The 18,589-nt window shown below is 38.7% G+C and overlaps 1 protein-coding gene across 11 annotated transcripts in view; it reads right to left on the reverse strand.

Annotated features, from left to right (window-relative positions):
- Positions 1-222: 222 nt before the first annotated feature.
- Positions 223-18,589, reverse strand: part of ARMC3 (armadillo repeat containing 3) — a 136,287-nt gene continuing 117,920 nt past the window's right edge. For 9 of the 11 annotated variants that reach the window (XM_049881841.1, XM_049881838.1, XM_049881836.1 and 6 more), the window contains 3 exons: positions 6,870-7,070; positions 4,736-4,898; positions 223-1,015 (listed from right to left, as the gene is read on the reverse strand). In XM_049881841.1, the coding sequence (XP_049737798.1) occupies positions 806-1,015; positions 4,736-4,898; positions 6,870-7,070 (574 nt within the window). In that variant the 3' untranslated portion in view covers positions 223-805. The remainder of the gene's footprint in view (positions 1,016-4,735; positions 4,899-6,869; positions 7,071-18,589) is intronic. The other 2 variants (XM_049881844.1, XM_049881843.1) reach the window with 2 other exon arrangements.

Consider the following 18,589-nt stretch of genomic DNA (forward strand, 5'->3'; position numbering starts at 1 on the left):
TGCGTGTGCCCCCCATTTTGTGCTTGATGCTGAAAACACCATTCTTTAGTAAAAACTTTACTTCTCTATTTCGAAGTTTCCAAAAAAGAATTTTTAAACAAAAAAAAAAATTTCAAATAATGTTGTGGGGACCCAGGATTAAAATGTGTAAAAGCTAACCAGAATTGTTTTTAACTGAAGGTACCGGTACATTTCCAAAATTACAGAGACAAGACAAAGAGAAATATATTTTATGGAAATATTTTGTAGAAAACATTTTAGTTCAGTGAAGTATATTAAAGAATGCTCTCAATGACAGGTTTTTTTTAAATATTGAATTTTTTTTTTAGAAAGAAGTTTTTAATACTAAATAGATCTGTAAGTATTCAAACTATCGATGGTCTTACTTTATTAAAGTGAGATAAGATGGCTGAAGACAGTTAAAACACCACAGAATTTCTTTGAGCCAGTGTTCCTGAAGCACTGTGGCAGGAGATGACAGTCATGAGTCTACATATTGTCCTGGGAGCAACAGTTGAGCGCTTTTACACATGATTCCCAAGGACAGAGATGCTCCTTAGGAAACAGTTGATGGATTAATTTTGACAAACTTTATACCAGGTACATGAGAACAACATGGCCTAATAAGCCTGTGAATTGTTGGGTAAAAGCCTGAAATCAGGAGCATAACAAAGTTCAATCCACGTTTCCTTTTTTCTACACAGAGTACGTTTCTATATTTTATTCAAAGAAATAACATCAATGGATGAATTTCATATAAAGCGTACAGAAGGAATTTGAAGCCCTCTTGTGTTCGTTTGATGGTTTAAAGAAATCTGTAAAGATCTGCCTCTTTACTTCTTAGCTTCATCAGCTCACCTGGATGGAACATGAGATCAACAATGTATGTTTCAGGAGGAGGTAGACACCCAATCACTCCCTTACGAGTTCTGTCCATCAGCTTCACTTCATTCCAAGCTCTGCCATACTCCCCACGGACTAGAGTGCAGCCAATGCCAATTTTATCAGCCAGAGCCTGTGGGAGAGGAGACCCACCAAGGGTGATGGGCAGGGGGTGGAGAAAGATCCTTAGTTGTAAAACCCACCTTGTTTGAAGGTGAAATACGCAACTCACACAAATAAATGCTTAGACAGGAGGCTGAAAATGGGCACAATTGTGATAGTAGCCAATAAAATGTGATGACAAGTTCCCTTGCTCCTCTAAGATCCTGTAGACCGAAAATCCCTGTGTAGGTGCTGCTGGGAAGTGACTGTTTTCAGGCAGTTACGCTGTATCGTATCAGCCCAAGATTGATAGTATACCTGGAGAAAAGCCATTCCATGAGCTTTCAGCACTAGTGCATTTATCAAGCTTTCTATACGTTTAGGCTGCTCTCTGGGTGTGGGATGCAGTGGGATTGCATGGAGGGATCAAATTGGCAGGGACCTATTTCTAGCCGATTTATTCTGTGTAATGTGGACGGTGCCACGGAGGAGGAGAAGCAAGATCAGGAGTGATTGCTCCTTCTCGGGTTGCCTGCTGCCACCTCATCAGGGCTTGCTTATGTTCTTTGGAGGCTGTCTCTTCAGTTTGCTCTCTGGTTTTTCCTGATTTTGATATTATAACAAAAGATAGCTTTAAAATAATCTGCGAATTCCTTAGCCACATCACAGTAGACATGAGAGCTGGCTCAGACATCAGACTGCCTGAGTTTGAATTTTGCTCAGCCACTTACTAAGTTGTGTCAGCTCAAGCACATTACTTAGCCTCTCTGTGCTTCTATTCTTCATCTGTGAAATGAGGATAATAACGGTACCTACCCCATAGGGTGCTTATAAAGATGAAGTGAATTAATATGTGGCTAGTGCTTAGAGCAGTATCTGCTGGCACGGAGTAAGTACTGAACACATAAATGTAAGAATTGTTTTAATAATCTGTACATTTAAATATTAGCTTAATTTATTGATTGTTTACTATGTAATGACTGCACAGTCTAGGATGTACCAAGATGACTAAGACATGGCTGTCATTTTTAGGGCATGGTGGTACAATGCTAAGTGCTGGGCTGTTAACCAAAAGGTCAGCAGTTCAAACCCACCAGCCACTCCTCCAGGGGAGAAAGATGTGGCAGCCTGTTTCTGTAACGATTACACCCTTGGAAACTCTATTGGGGCAGTTGTATTCTGTCTTATAGGGCCAATATGAGTTGGAACTGACTCTTTGGCAATGGATTTTGTTTTGTTTTGGGATTTAATAAACAAAAACCAACAGTTGCCTTTGAGCTGATTCTGAGCCATGGTGACCTCATATGTGTCAGAGCAGAGCTGTGCTCCATAGGGTTTGCAATGGCTGATCTTTCCGAAGTAAATCGTTGGGCCTTTCTTTCAAGGCGCCTCTGGGTGGGCTCGAACTGCCAACCTTATGGTTAGCAGCCAAGCATGTTAACCATGCGCACCGCCCAGAAACTTCCTCTGTATTGAACCTGAGATGGCTTAGTAATGGTCAATAGTCAGCCATAACACAAACACAGAATCTGAACACATGGCACTGACATCTAGCGGTAGAGAGACAAAAATAATATATAACAACAGTATTTTCTCCAAAATAACATTTACTGATCTCTTCCTTCACGTCACAGCACTTTATAACTAGTATAGCTGAGGTTAGTAGTTTTGCCAAGGTCACAGGAAGTGGCGGAGTTAGAGCCAGGGAACCCACATCCAGAGCCTGAGCTCTTAACCTTGTGGCTGTACTGCCTGAACTAAAATTCAGTGAGTTCCCATCTGAAAGTCTGTATTTCCTTTGTGAAGTGAGACATGAGGTCATCTGCTTGGAGCGAAGAAGTAGAGATGAAGAAAGGGATAGGAAAGAGGGACATTTGTGGGGCACAGCTGCTGAACGACATAGGAAGAGCCCATGACTAGAAGCTGGAAAAGGGTGGCCAGCAGCATGCGTATCCACCCAAACCTGGACATCACGGATTTGCAGTGGCGAGAACCACTGTTGCGCTCTGCAACCTGAGTGTAATAGTGGAAAGAGCAGGCAATTGGATTGGTCTAGGGTTAGTTGTCAAAGCAGAGGGGTGGAAGGGAAGGGCACAGGAAAATGGGGGAAATTAGTGAGAAAATTATTAGGGCTGTGCACAATTTTTCAAGGCCATTGTGGGTAGAGAGTAAAGCCAAAGGAGAACCAGCATACTGGGGGGGGGGGGGGGAATGGAGGAGATGAAAGTATGTATAGGAGCTGTGAAGGATTTAAGAGAGGTAGAAAGGTAAGAGATTTTATCAGTGAGTACTGGAGGTTAGAATTTCAGTGGTGGAAGAGTTCTGGGTAATTGCATGACTCACTTGAGGTGGGAGGGAAAGGTCATGAATTCAGCTTGGCATAGTGAGTTTGAGGTGCCTACGAGACACTTAGTGGAGCTAGCTAGAGGGACATTGGATACGTTTTCTGAGCTCATATTGTATGCCAGATACTATGGATACAACGGAGTAAAAGATGATCCCCTTTCTTAAACCTGACCTTTCTCTAATGTTCCCCACCTCAATGAATAGTACCATCGCCCCCAGTTGCCCCGCTCAGAACCCGGAAATCGTTTTGCTCTTCTCATGCAACCTCTCACATCACACCTAGACAGTCTCCAGCACCTTTTGGTTATATCCCCTAAATCTCCCTCTGAATTCATACCCTCATCCACATCCTCACTACTATGGCTGTAGCACAGGTCTTCCATATTTCTTGCTCCAGTCACTTCCAGTTTGTATTCCAAGTCTTGAGTCTTGCCCCTGCTCCAGTTCATTCCCCATTCTGTTGCCTGAAAAATCTTTCACAATCACGTTACCCCTTTTTCCTTAACAACTTTCAGTGGCTACTCTCAGAGTTTAGGATCAGGTGCAAACTCCTCACCATGCTTTCCACATGGTGCTTTATAATCTGGTCCTCTAGCCCCATCCAATCCTTTTTCTTTTCTTCATCCAGAGAAGCTACTCTACATTCCTCAGATGAACCATTGTCTCTCATACTTGTTATTTTGCATAAGATGTCTACTCTGTTTAGAACGCCCTTCTCTTCCTTCTTTACCTAGTGACCTCCTATGTAGCCTCCAATACTGTGGCACTTCCTTCCCTGAAACCTCCCTTGACATCCTCTCTGAACCCTGTTTTAGGTACCCCTGGTGGCACAGTGGTTAAGAGTTCAGGCTGCTAACCAAAAGGTCAGCAGGTCAAATACACCAGCTGCTCCTTGGAAGCCCTATGGGGCAGTTCTACTCTGTCCTATAGGGTCGCTATGAGTCAGAATTGACTCGACGCCAACAGGTTTGTTTTGTATTTTGGTATGGAGTGCAGCAGCAACTGTCAACTTAGCATCCCTACAATCCCAGACCCTAGTACACAGCCCAGCCCATTGCAGGTGTAAGATAAACTTTGAATGAATGGGTGAATATGCCAAGTCTGGTGGTTTTATAGATATGTGTATATGTGTGCGTGTGTTACTATTGTCTAGTTAAACATTGGAAACCTGGTGGCGTAGTGGTTAAGTGCTATGGCTGCTAACCAAAGGGTCGGCAGTTTGAATCCGCCAGGCACTCCTGGGAAACTCTATGGGCCAGTTCTACTCTGTCCTGTAGGGTCGCTATGAGTCGGAATCGACTCGATGGCACTAGGTTAGCTAAATGTTAGCAACTGGCTCACTTCAATATGATAAAGACAAAATATTTTTACCTAATGGCAAGTGAGGTAAAAGCATCTTAAATACCTTGAAAAGCAAAGCTCGATGGTAGAAGATCCCTTTTTTGATCTGTCCAATTGGTATGACATTGGATTTCAGCTGAAATTTTAGCTCACTTATGTGAAGTTCCCAGCTGAATTCATGTAGTTTCTCTTTTGGAATATGACCACCCATTCTTTCTGCCACATACCTGTGTCAATTATATTGATATCAAATCAATCAAATTTCACATCTTATTTTGGATGTTTTGAGTGTAATTTTATGTGTAAAAACTACATTCCTTTTGAATTTTTATTGTTTGCCTTTTTAAAATTTACTTCTTTTGTAAGTAGGTTAGCATTATGCTTATTGTATTCAAACTACCTCCATACAAACTGCAAATTCTATTAATTTCATTCAACACAAAGAAGAACATGAATGCTAATTTTCCCAACATTTATAAGAAGATATAAATGTCACACTAAATTTGTATCACTGCAGTTTTGTAATTTTCTTACTCTTGAAAAATATTTTTAAATGTTTTCATCTAAATCTTAGGCATTGTACTAACATATAGTCATTGTTTCAAGCAACTGAAACTCAGGGACAAGATAAATACAGAGAATGGTCCCACTAGTTTCACGAATATGTTCAAGTCTTATAAGTTTTTTTTGTCTTTTACATTTTATTATTTTTTAATTTACAGATGGACATGGTAATAACACAGCACTAAACTCGAGGGCACTGAGTACTGGGTCTGGGTAAAGGTAGAGGAGAGAGGGAGAAGAGAAAAAAGAAAAACAGTAGGAATTAGGTGTGGAGGTGTCAGGCAGGATGCTTTGTAATTCTTTGCCTGTGGGTTTCTCTTGATACTAGGCTCTCACTAAAGCCAGTGAACATGCTGGCAAAAGAAAAAGAAAAATCCAAAAAACAAAAATAAACAAAAAATCCAACATACTGCAGCACTCTTGGGGTAAAAGCAGAATTGTGAAATTTTAAAGAAGGAATTTCTCCTTGCTGTATGTGAAGCCAAGTGAAGAAGAACAAAGGTTAAAGAAAAGAAGGGGGTGGAGGCTGGGGAGAAAGGTGCTGAACTGACTCACAGCTTCACCCAGCCAAGTGTATGTCAGCGAATGCTGGGGAACCAAAGCCGGGGGAAATGATTCTCTGTATCTTTCTAGCTTGTTGTGGGCTCAGGTTAAAAAGAATATTATTTGGGGATGATGAAAAGCGTTTCTGATAGGAACAATGCTTGAGGAAATTTGACAAATATTTAAATGAGTTGAATTAGAGTTCTGCTTGAGTCATCACTTCTCAAGGACGTTAGGAAAACTTCAGTAGCCAGAAACGTTCTCTTCCAGCTCTGGCTGACAAGAAGTCGATGAGTTGGCAGCTGTGTGACTTGCAGTTGTCACATCTAGGTTGGATGATTGCAACTCACTTCTATTTGGAGTAGATATAAGCTCCCATGGAGACCGCAGCTGTTGCACAACCCAGCAGCTCACCTACTGGCTGGTGTCTATCACAAAGGCTGTCCTCCATTTCTACAGTGGTTCCTAATCCCTTACTTAGAGCTACCAAGCCAATTGTCAGGCTTCTCTTAGTGGAATCAGGTTAAGCACTCCAGGAAGAAGGCAATGCCACTGGTTTACACCGAGCTCTGGGCCTGCCCAAGCAGGCATCTCTTAGCATACTTATACCCTTACTTTAAAGAAACTTGAAGCACAAAACATTCAGATAGAAAAACTGGGGGTGATTATTTGTATTAGGAAATAATTTGTGAGTTTACAAGTAATTTATAGTAGGATTCCTTTAAACTGTGAGCACTCCATACACCTAAGGAATGCTTTCACTTTCAAACTTTTGAGCCATTCATAATGTCTTCAGTATCACACTGAAAGGTGCTTTTAATAGTTTCACTGGAGAAAAGATTGTAGGTATTTTTTCTCCAAGCAATTTCCAGCTCCTAGCTCTGATTATTGATGGAAATGTGACCTCAAACAGAGATTCAGAACCTTTCCAATTTACTGTGTTTCTGCTTTAGAGTCAGAACCAGGGTGCTATAGACGTTCAATTTTACTGTGTTGTAGTTAACCCGAAAATGTGTTAAAAAAGTAAATCACTAAGATCAAAAACTTTTTTTCATAACTTAAAAATATATACATATATACAGACAACTTACTTTGCAAGAGCCTCAACCTGTTCCTTCATGTTGGTGATGGGCAGGATTGTTTTGGTCACTTCATAAACATAAAGACAGAAGTCGGGGTCAGAAGGAGGGCACCATTCTTTATCAGGGCTTCCTTCTCCGGTCATTTTTGGTACTGACAAAACTTCCTCCTCCTCTTTTACCTTTTCCTCTTCCTTTTTCCCTTTGCCTTTTCTTTCAGGGTAAAGAACAGCAAACAAAATCACATCTTCTGCTAAACAACTGATTATCGTTAACTGTGCTCCCTGTCTAAAGAGCGATCACAGAAATAAGGCATTTTGTACCTCAACAGCAATATCATATATAGCTTTCAAATTTTCAATGACAATTTTAGTGTTATTTTATACAGTTTTTATTATGCAGGGGAAATTAATTTGCAAGAGGACAGTATGTGATCAACACATCTTATTAAAATCATGTATTGGATTTCAACATGGCTGCCTAGCACTGTGTCTGGCACACAAACCAAAAACAAACGAAACTGAACCCACTGACATTGAGTTGATTCTGACTCAAAGTGACCCTACAGGACAGAGTAGAACTGCCCCATAGGGTTTCCAAGGAGCAGCTGGTGGATTTGAACTCCCAACCTTTTCATTAGCAGACCGAGTTCTTAACCACTGTGCTACCAGGGCTCCATATCTAGTAGTAGGTATATAATAAATATTTGTTGAATTGGAAAGAAATAAGTTGCCTCTTCAGGGAGTCTAAGGAGTCTTACATCATCTCTTGTGTCAGCTGAGATCTTCAGCAAGAAAATTATGTATCAGTATTTTTAAGAGAAATTACCTAAATCATGGAAATAATGCCTGTATAAATAAGATTCAGACTCTCATAACATAATATTGCAACCCCAAATTAGTCAGCATAAGAAGAACCAGGGAAATCTCAACTCACATGGGAAAGACAATCAACTGACCCCAATGTCAGGATGCACAGATGTTGTAACTATGTGATAAAGACATTAAAGTAGCTATTATGAAAGATACAACAAAGCCAAACACTCTTGAGATAAGTGTAAAGTGAGAAAATCTTAGAAAACAGAAGATGTAAAGAACCACCAAATACAATTTTGGAACTGAAAAACATAATAACCAAAAAACAAAGCAAAACAAAAAACCAAAGCAAACAAACTAAACAATCAAACAAATAAAAAATGTTTCCCTGGGTAGAGTTAATAGCAGAATAAAGATAATACAGTAAATAATCAGTAAAATTAAAGACTGATAAATAAAAATGATTCGATCTGAACAACACAGAGAAAAAAATGTTGGGAAAAAAAATGGAGAGAGTCTCTGGGACCCGTGGTACAATAACAAAAGATCTAATACTGGTGTTATCAAAGTCCCCCAGAAGAAGAGGAGAAAGACTGCAGTACAGAAAAAAAAAAAAAAAAAAAGTTTTTTTTTTTTTTTTAAATAAGTGAGGGCTGAAATGGCTCCCCCAATTTGGTCAAAGACACAGACTTACATGTTCAAGAATTCCATTGAATGCCAATCAAGTAAACCCAAAGAAATCCTCTCCCAGACACATCAAAATCAAACTACTGAAAACTAAAGACAAAGCAGATGACATGACTGTATGTAGGAAATCTCAAGGAAGCTACAAAAAAAAAAAAAAAAAAAACCCTTCTAGAACTAATAGGAGGCCTGGTGGTACAGTGGTAAAGAGCTTGGCTGCTAACCAAAAGGTCAGAAGTTCAAATCCTCCAGGTGCTCCATGGAAATCTGATGGAGCAGTTCTACTCTGTCCTTTAGGGTCTCTATGAGTTGGAATTGACTCAGTGGCAACAGATTTGGTTTGGTTGTTAGAACTAATAAATGAATTCATCAAGATCTCAGGATATACAATATCAACTTGCAAAAATTACATAGTCACAATGAAAATACGGAAACCAAAATTAAAAACCCAATATCATTTATGGTTGCTTCAAAGAAAATTAATATTTAGGTGTACACTTTACAAAGCATATACAGGATCTCTGCTAAATATTACAAAACACTTAAAGAAGACCTAAATAAATGGTGAGACATACTGTGTTCACGGATTTGAAGGCTCAACATAGAAAAGATGCCAATTCTCTTAAAAATGATCTATAGGTTTAAAGCAATTCCTATCAAAATCCCACCAGGGTTTTTGGAGACAGGGAAAATTTTATTCTAAAAATTCTATGGAAAGGCATAGACTCTAGAATAGGTGAAAAATCCTGAGGAAGAAGAATAAAGTGAGAGGAATTACTCTATACTAAAGCATATCAATTACTCATATGCGAGTTCAAGCTGAAACTGAAGAAAATTAGAACAAGTCCAGGAGAGCTAAAGTATGACCTTGAGTATATCCCACCTGAACTCAGAGAACATCTCAAGAACCAATTTGATGCACTGAACGCTAATGACTGATGACCAGATGAGTTGTGGAATGACATCAAGAATATCATACATGAAGAAAGCAAGAGGTCATTAAAAAGACAGGAGAGAAAGAAAAGACCTAAATGGATGTCAGAAGAGACTCTGAAACTTGCTCTTCAACGTCGACTAGCTAAAGCAAAAGGAAAAAATGATAAACTAAAAGAGCTGAACAGAAGATTTCAAAGGGCGGCTCCAGAAGACAAAGTATTACGATGACATGTGTAAAGAGCTACAGATAGAAAACCAAAAGGGAAGAACACGCTCAGTGTTTCTCAAGCTGAAAGAACTGAAGAAAAAATTCAAGTCCGGAGTTGCAATACTGAAGGATTCTACAGGGAAAATATTGAATGACACAGGAAGCATCAAAAGAAGATGGAAGTAATACACAGAATCACTATACCAAAAAGAACTGATTGATGTTCAACCATTTCAGGAGGTAATATATGATCAGGAGCCAATGGTACTGAAGGAAGAAGTTCAAGCTGCACTGAAGGCACTGGCGAAAACAAGGCTCCAGGAATTGATGGAGTACCAAGTGAGATGTTTCAACGAACCGATGCAGCGCTGGAAGTGCTCACTCTTTCATGCCAAGAAATTTGGAAGACAGCTACCTGGCCAACTGACTGGAAGAGATTCATATTTATGCCTATTCCCAAGAAATGTGATCCAACCAAATGTAGGAATTATCAAACAATATCATTAAAATCACATGCAAGTCAAATTTTGTTGATCATTTTAAAGTGGCTGCAGCAGTAGGTTGATAAGGAACTGCCAGAAATTCAAGCTAGATTTAGAAGAGGATGTGGAACCAGAGATATCATAGCTGATGTAAGATGGATCCTGGCTGAAAGAAGAGTTTTATAGACTATGCAAAGGCATTTGATTCTGTGGATCACAACAAATTATGGATAACATTGTGGAGAATGGGAATTCCAGAACACTTAATTGTGCTTATGAGGAACCTGTACATAGATCAAGAGGTAGTTGTTTGGACACAACAAAGGGATACTGCATGGTTTAAAGTCAAGAAAGGAGTGTGTCAGGGTTGTATCCTTTCACCCTACCTATTCAATCTGTATGCCAAGCAAATAATCTGAAAAGCTGGATTATATGAAGAACAGGGCACCAGGATTGGAGGAAGACTCACTAACAACCTGTGTTATGCGGATGACACAAACTTGCTTGCTGGAAGTGAAGAGGACTTGAAGCACTTACTGATGAAGATAAAAAGACTATACCCTTCAATATGGATTACACCTCAACATAAAGAAAACAAAAATCCTCACAACTGGACCAATAAGCAACATCATGATAAACGGAGAACAGATTGAGATTGTCAAGGATTTCATATTGCTTGTATCCACAATCAACAGCCATGAAAGCAGCAGTCAAGAAATCAGAAGAAGAACTGCATTGGGCAAATTGGCTGCAAAACCCCTCTTTAAAGTATTGGAAAGCAAAGATGACACCTTGAGGACTAAGGTGCACCTGACCCAAGCCATGATATTTTCAATTGCCTCATATGCATGCAAAAGCTGGACAGTGAATAAGGAAGACTGAAGAAGAATTGACGCCTTTGAATTGTGGTGTTGGAGAAGAATACTGACTATACCATAGACTGCCAAAATAAAGAAAAAATCTGTCTTGGAAGAAGTACAACCAGAATGCTCCTTGGAGGGAAGAATGGCGAGACTACATCTCATGTACTTTGAACATGTTATCAGAAGAGCATCATGCTTGGTAAAGTGGAGGGTCAGTAAAGGAGAGGGAGACCCTCAACGAAATGGATTGACACAGTGGCTGCAACAATAGGCTGAAGCATAGCAACAACCGTGAGGATGGCGCAGGACCCGACAGTGTTTCGTTCTGTTGTGCATAGGGTCGCTATGAGTTGGAACCGACTCAATGGCACCTAACAACAACAACCAAGCTTACCATATAGCTCCAGTCATCAACACAGCATGGTACTGGTGGAGGAATAGGCATATAGATCAAGAGACAGAATAGAGAACACAGATCCTCAAAAATATGCTTAAGTGATTTTTGATAAAGATGCAAAAACAATTCAAGGGAGGAAGGCTAGCCTTTTTCGACAAATGGCACTGGAGCAACTGGATATCCATGTGCAGAAAATGGACCTTGACCTAAATCTCACAACTTATACAAAATGAAGCCAACTCGAAGCACTTACTCATGAAGATAAAAGACTATAGCCTTCAATATGGATTATTGAACTTAGCCCATAAACAACATCATGATAAATGGTGAAGAAATTGAAGTTGTCAAGGATTTCATTTTAGTTGGATCAACAATGCCCACAGAAGCAACAGTCAAGAAATCAAGGACATATTGCACTGTGTAAATCTGTGGCAAAAGACCTCTTTAAAGTGTTAAAAATCTAAGATGTCAATTTAAGGACTAAGGTGCAACTGACCCAAGCCATGGTATTTTCAATTGCCTCTATGCATGAGAAAGCTGACCAATGAAAAAGGAAGACTGAAGAAAAATTGATGCATTCAAATTGTGGTGTCGGTGAAGAATATTGAATATATAATAGGCTCCCAGAAGAATGAGCAGAACAGTCTTGGAGGAAGTACAGCCAGAATGCTCCTTAGAAGCAAGGATGAGGAGATTTTGTCTTGCTTACTTTGGACACATCATTAGGAGGGACCAATCTCTGGAGAAGGACATCATACTTGGTAAAATAGAAGGTCAGCAAAAAAAATGGGAGACCCTCAAAGAGATGGATTGACACAGTGGCTACAACAAGGGGCTCAAATATAGCAACGATTATGAGAATAGTGCAGGATCAGGCAATGTTTCATCTGCTATACATAAGGTCGGTATGAGTCAGGGTGGAACTGACAGCACCTAACAACAACAACAGCATACAAAAACTAACTCAAAGTGGAAAACATAAAACTATAAAACATTTAGAAAAAAACAGAAGAAAATCTTCAAGATAGAGGACAAAGCAAAGAATTTTTAGACTTGTCAACGAAAGCATGGTTCATAAAAGAAAAAAAAAACTGATAAATCAAACCTCACTAAAATTTAAAGTTTTAGCTCTGTGAAAGCAAAGAGACTGAAAAAACAAGCAGAACACTGGGAGAAAATATTTGCATTATCTGACGAAGGACTAATACCTAAGTTATAGAAAGAACTCTCAAAATTCAACAGTAAAAAAAAAATGATACAATTAAAATATGGGCAAATGATATGAAAAGATTTTTCACCAAAGGATATATAGATGGCAGATAACTATATAAAAACATGTTCAACATCAGCCCTCAGAGAAATGCAAATTAAAACCACAATGAGATATCACAGTATACCTATCAGAATAGTTAACATAAAAAACTGTGACAAAACCAAATGCTGGAGGGGATAGAAAGAAACTATCACTAATAAATTGCTGGTTGTAATGTAAAATGGTATAGTCATTCTAGAAACAGTTCGGCAGTTCTTGTTAAAACGAATCATGCCCTTACCATGTTGTTTTTAGCTGCCAAAGAGTCAATTTTGACTTCTATTGATCCCTTGTGACAGAGAACTGCCCCATAGGGCTTTCTAGGCTGTAATCTTTACAGACAACATTGCAAAGAATGGGAATTCCAGAACACTTAATCGTGGTCATGTAGAACCTGTACGTAGACCAAGAGGCAGTAGTTCGAACAGAACTACATGAAAAAAGATGTGTGTTGGGGTTGTATCCTTTCACCACTCTTATTCAATCTGTATGCTGAGCAAATTAATCCGTGAAGCTGGACTATATGAAGAAAAACATGGCATCAAGATTTGTTAAAGATTTATTAACAACCTGTGTTATGCTGATGACACAAACTTGCTTGCTTAAAGTGAAGAGTACTTGAAGTATCAAGGACGAGAGCCTTTAATATGGATTACACCTCAACGTAACGAAAACAAAAATCCTCACAGCTGGACCAATAAGCAACATCATGATAAATGGAGAAACGATATGTTGTCAAGGATTTCATTTTATTTGGATCCATGATCAACACCCATGGAAGCTGTAGTCAAGAAATCAAACTTACGCATTGCATTGGGCAAATCTGCTGTATAAGATCTCTTTAAGGTGTTAAAAAGCAAAGATGTCACTTTAAAGGCTAAGATGCACCTGACCCAAGCCATGATATTTTCAATCACCTCATATGCATGCAAAACCTGGACAATGAATAAGGAATCCTGAAGAAGAATTGATGCCTTTGAACTATGGTGTTGGCAAAGAATATTGAATATACCATGGACTGCCAGAAGAACAAGTCTGTCTTGGAAGAAGTATAGCCAGAGTGCTCCTTTGGAAGCAAGGATGGTGAAACTTCGTCTCACGTACTTTGGGTGTGCTATCAGAAGGGACCGGAGAAAGACATCATGCTTGGTAAGGTAGTGGGTCAGCAAAAAACAGGAAGACCCTTGAGGAGATGGGTTGACACAGCGGCTACAACGATGGGCTCAAACATAGCAACGATTTGTGAGGATGTCACAGGACTCGGCATTGTTTCATTCTGTTGTATATGGGGTTGCTGTGGGTTGGAGCTGACTCGACAGCACTAACAACAAAAACAATCTTTACGAAAGCAAGTCGCCATGTCTCTCTTCTGTGGAGCCACTGAGTGGGTGCTTACCTTGGACATTTATCCCAGAGAAACGAAAACTTATGCTCACACAAAAACCTATACACAAATGTTCATGGCAGCTTTATCCATAATGGCCCCAAAGTGAAAACAACCTAGGTGTCTTTCACTGTGAATGGTTAAACAAACTGTGGAATATTACTCAGCAATAAAAAGGAATGAACTATTGATACATATAATAACTTGAATGAATCATGAGGGAATTATGCTGCGTGAAAAAGAAGTCAGTCCCAAGAGGTTACATAACAAAAAGCATGATTCTATTTAGGTAATGACAAAATTTTAGAAATGCTGAACAGATCAGTGGTTGCCAGGAGTTAAGGATGGAGGGAGGGGTGGTGGTAGAGAGGTAGATATGGATATAAAAGGGCAAGACAAGGAATCCTTGTTCAGTATCTTGGCTGTAGTGGAAAATACATACACCTATACACGTGATAAAATTTTATAGAATACATGTACATAAGCGAGTAGAAGTAAAACTGGGAAAATGGGGATAAAATTGTTGGATTGTTTTAATATCAGGATCCAATTCGTGATATTGTACTATAGTTTTCAAAAGGTTGTCACTGGGGAAACAGGGTGAAGGGTACACAGGCTCTCTCTATATTATTTCTTATAGCTACATGTGAATCTGCCACTATCTCATAAAATTTTCATTTAACAAATCCATATTTGTTGTCACCTATTTCTGGACTCTGTTCTGCTTATTAACCTCTGTATATTCCTTCATCAATACCACACTATCTTGATTACTGTCACTTTATACTAAGTTGTAAGATCAGATAGAGCAATTCTTCCCATTTTATTCTTCTTTTTCAAAAATTTTCTGGCTATTTATAATTTGTTTATCTTTCCATAGAAATTTTAAAATTAAAAAAAAAAAAATTAGCCTGTCTATATCTACAAAAAATCCTGCTGGGATTTTGATGGAATTGTATAAAATCTACAGATTAATCTAGAGAAAACTGACATCTTTACTACATGAGTCTTCCAATTCGTGAACATGGTGTTTGTCTCTACTCGTTTAGGTCTTGATTTCTTTCATCAGCATTTTATAGTTTGAAACATACAAGTCCTGTACACGTTTTGTTGCATTTTAATTTTTTTTTAGTATTTCATTTTTTGGAGCTATTGAAAATGGTACTTTCTGAAAATTTTGTATTCCAATTGTTAGTATGTAGAAATGACCTTTGTGTGTTGATTTTATATTCTGCCACATTGCTAAACTCACTTATTAGTTCTAGATTTTTATTTATTGTGCTTTAGGTGAAAGTCTACAGAGTAAATTAGTTTCTCATTTAACAGTTAATACACAAAGCGTTTTGTGACATTAGTTGCCAACCCCACAATGTGTCAACACTCTCCCCTTCTCCACCCTGGGTTCCCTGTTTTCCATTTGTCCAGTTTTCCTGTCCCTGCCTTCTCATCTTTGTTTTTGGGCTGGTGTGTCCATTAGTCTCATACATGTTTGAAGTATGAAGCACGTTTGTCATGTGTCATTGTTGGTCCTATCCTGTTGCCGTTGAGTCGATTCCAACTCATGGCGACCCAATAGGACAGAGTAGAACTGCCCCACAGGGTTTCCAAGGCTATAAATCTTACAGAGAAGCAGACTGCCACATCTTTCTCCAGCAGATGGGTTTGAACTGCTGACCTTATGGTTAGCAGCCAAGCGCTTTAACCACTGTGCCACCAGGGCTCCTTCTCTCTGAATAAGGACTATTACTTGTTTTTATTGCCTTACTGCAATGTCTAAGACTTTCAATACAATGTTGAAGGGGAGTGGTAAAAACAGATATTCTTGTCTTGTTCCTGATCTTTGCAGGAAAGCATGTACTCTTTCACCATTAAGTATGATGTAATCTCTAGGAGGTTTCTAAAATCATTTTGAGGAAGTTCCCTTCTAATCCTATTTTGCTGAGTTTTTTCTTCTGATTATGAATAGAAGTTGAGTTTTGTCAAATTCTTTTTCTGTATCAATTAATATGACTATGAGCTTTTTCTCCTCTATACTGTTGATAGGAGCCATGGTGGTGCAGTGGCTAAGTGCTCAGCTGCTAACCAAAGGTCGGCAGTTCGAATCTACCAGCTGCTCCTTGGAAACCCTATGGGGCAGTCCTACTCTGTCCTGTCAGGTTGCTATGAGTCAGTATCGACTCAATGACCCATTTGGTACATACACATTAGATGATTATGTCTTCTGGTGGCCTGAGCATTTTATCATTATGCAATGTCCCTTTCTGTCATTAGTAATTTTCTTTCTTCTGAAGTCTGTCTTATTACATATTAATATAAAAAATAGCCACTCCTTTTTCTTTTGATTAAAGTTTCTATAATTTCTTTTCTTTGCCATTGTTTCCAACCTACCTATATTAATGAATTTGAAGTGAGTTTCTTTAAGTAGCATATAATTGGGTCATGTTTTTAATCTACTCTGCCAATCTCTGTCTTTTTATTGGTATAATTAGACCATTTATATTTAAGATAATTATTCATATGATGAGGGCATTGGTAGTTTAGTGGTAGACTTCTCACCTTCCATGTGGGAGACTTAGGTTCGATTCCCAGACAAAGGACCTCATGTGCAGCCCCCACCTATCTGTTAGTGTAGGCTTGTGTTGCTATGACGCTTAGCTTTCAGACTAAGATGAACTAGGAAGAAAGGTCTGGTGATCTACTTCCAAAAATCAGCCAGTAAAAACCCTATTCATCACAATGGCCCGATTCTGTCATGCATGGTTTCATCATGATTTGGGAGTCGACTTGACAGCAGCTAACAACAACAACATAGCTTATATGTTAGTGCTTAAATCTGCATTCTTCTTATTTGTCATATGTTTGTTTTCTCTGGTTCTTGTTCCTCTGTTTTCCTTTTCTTGCCTTCCTGGACATTTTTGGGGATTCCATCTTGGTTTCTTTTTAGTGTTTTTGAATGTATCTATCTGTTCAGGTTTTGTAGTGGTTACATTAGGTATTACAATGTACATATATGGCTGATCACAATCTACTGCGATCAACATGTACCACTGTGAGTGAAGTGTGGAAACTTCACTTCTATTGTTATAGTTTTTGTTTCAATTATCAAATATGATTTATAAAACTCATGAGGAAAAGCATAGTCTATTGTGTGTACTATATTTCTTCTCTTACTGTTGTTCCTTCTTTCCTGATTCTTTTATTATTTTCTTTCTGTTTGAAAAACTTCCTGTCTGCTGGCAGTAAGCTCTTTAACATTATCATCCATCTGAGAATGTCTTTATTTCCCCCTTCATTCCTGAAGAATAGCTTTACCAGATAGAGAGTTCATGGTTGATCATTCTTTTCTCTCAGCATTTGAAAAACATTGTGCCATTTCCTCTGGTCTACATGGGTTCAAATTTAAAATCTGCTGTCACTCGAATTGCTGGTCCCTGTTTGAAATTGCAATGTTTTTCTCTGTCTGTGTTCAAGTTTTTTTTGTCATTAGATTTTAGAAGTTTAATTATGATGTGTCTTTGTGTGGATTTCTTTGATGTTATCCTGTTTATAGTTTGCTCTGCTTCTTGATTCCAGAAGTTTGTCTTTTGCTAGATCTAAGAAGTTTTCAGCCATTGTTTCTTTGAATACTCTTTCAGTCCCACTCTCTTTCTCCTTTCCTTCTGGAATCCCAATGATATGAATGTTGTATTTTTTACTATTGTCCCACAGGTTCCTGTGGCTTTGTTCTTCTTTTTTTTTTTTTTCCAGTTTATTTTCTCTTTTGTTCAGATTGGGTAAATTCTATTGATCTTTCCTCAAGTCACTGATTCCATCCTCCATCATCTTCACTCTACTATTGGGTCTATCCAGTGAGTTTTAAAAAATTTTGTTGTATTTTTTTCAGTTCTATAATTTCCATTTAGTTCTTTTTGTTATAGCTTCCAGTTTTTTTTTTAACTGAGATTTTCTATTTTTCTGTTTTCAAAAGAATTTGTAATTGATTGTTGAAGAACTTTTATGATGGGTTCTTTAAAATCCTTGTCAGATAATTCCAACATCTGATTTATCTCAATGTTGACATCAGCTGCTTGTCTTTGCCCATGGAAGTGGTGATTTTCTTGGTATGATGGGTCATTTTCAATCATATCCTAGATACGTTGTTTATTACGTTAGAAGACTCTGGGCCCTACTTATTTATTTTAGCAAACAGTCACTGTGTTTATGTCCAGCATGCAGGTCCTGGACTACTTTTGTGGGTTGTGGTTCCAATGATAGTTTAATTTTTAAATTTTCTCCTTAGTTGATCCGGTGCTGCTGGGTAGAAGGAGTTTCCCCAGAGTGGGCTTTCGGGTTTCTCTCAGTAGGGGATAAGTGTCTCAGGCTTGTAGAGATGAAGAAGCTTTCCTGGACAGATGCTTGTTGTGACAGGATTCCATCCTACCAGTGTCCCCATCTGCCCTGATGTCTCTGCATGGGGTAGTGAGTCTCAGACCCATGAGACAAAGAGACTTCATAGGCTGGGCTGCTTGTTGCAGTAGGGCCCCTTTTTCTGTTACTTCCTGGCTACCCAAATGTCTCCAATAGGGAGAGGGAGTCTCAGGGCCATGAGGGCAAAAAATTTGAAGAGATATTTCACTAAAGAGGATATCAGGATGGCAAATAAGCACATGAA

This window comes from Elephas maximus, chromosome 4, assembly GCF_024166365.1.
Source record: "Elephas maximus indicus isolate mEleMax1 chromosome 4, mEleMax1 primary haplotype, whole genome shotgun sequence".
NCBI classification, from domain to species: Eukaryota; Metazoa; Chordata; class Mammalia; order Proboscidea; family Elephantidae; genus Elephas; species Elephas maximus.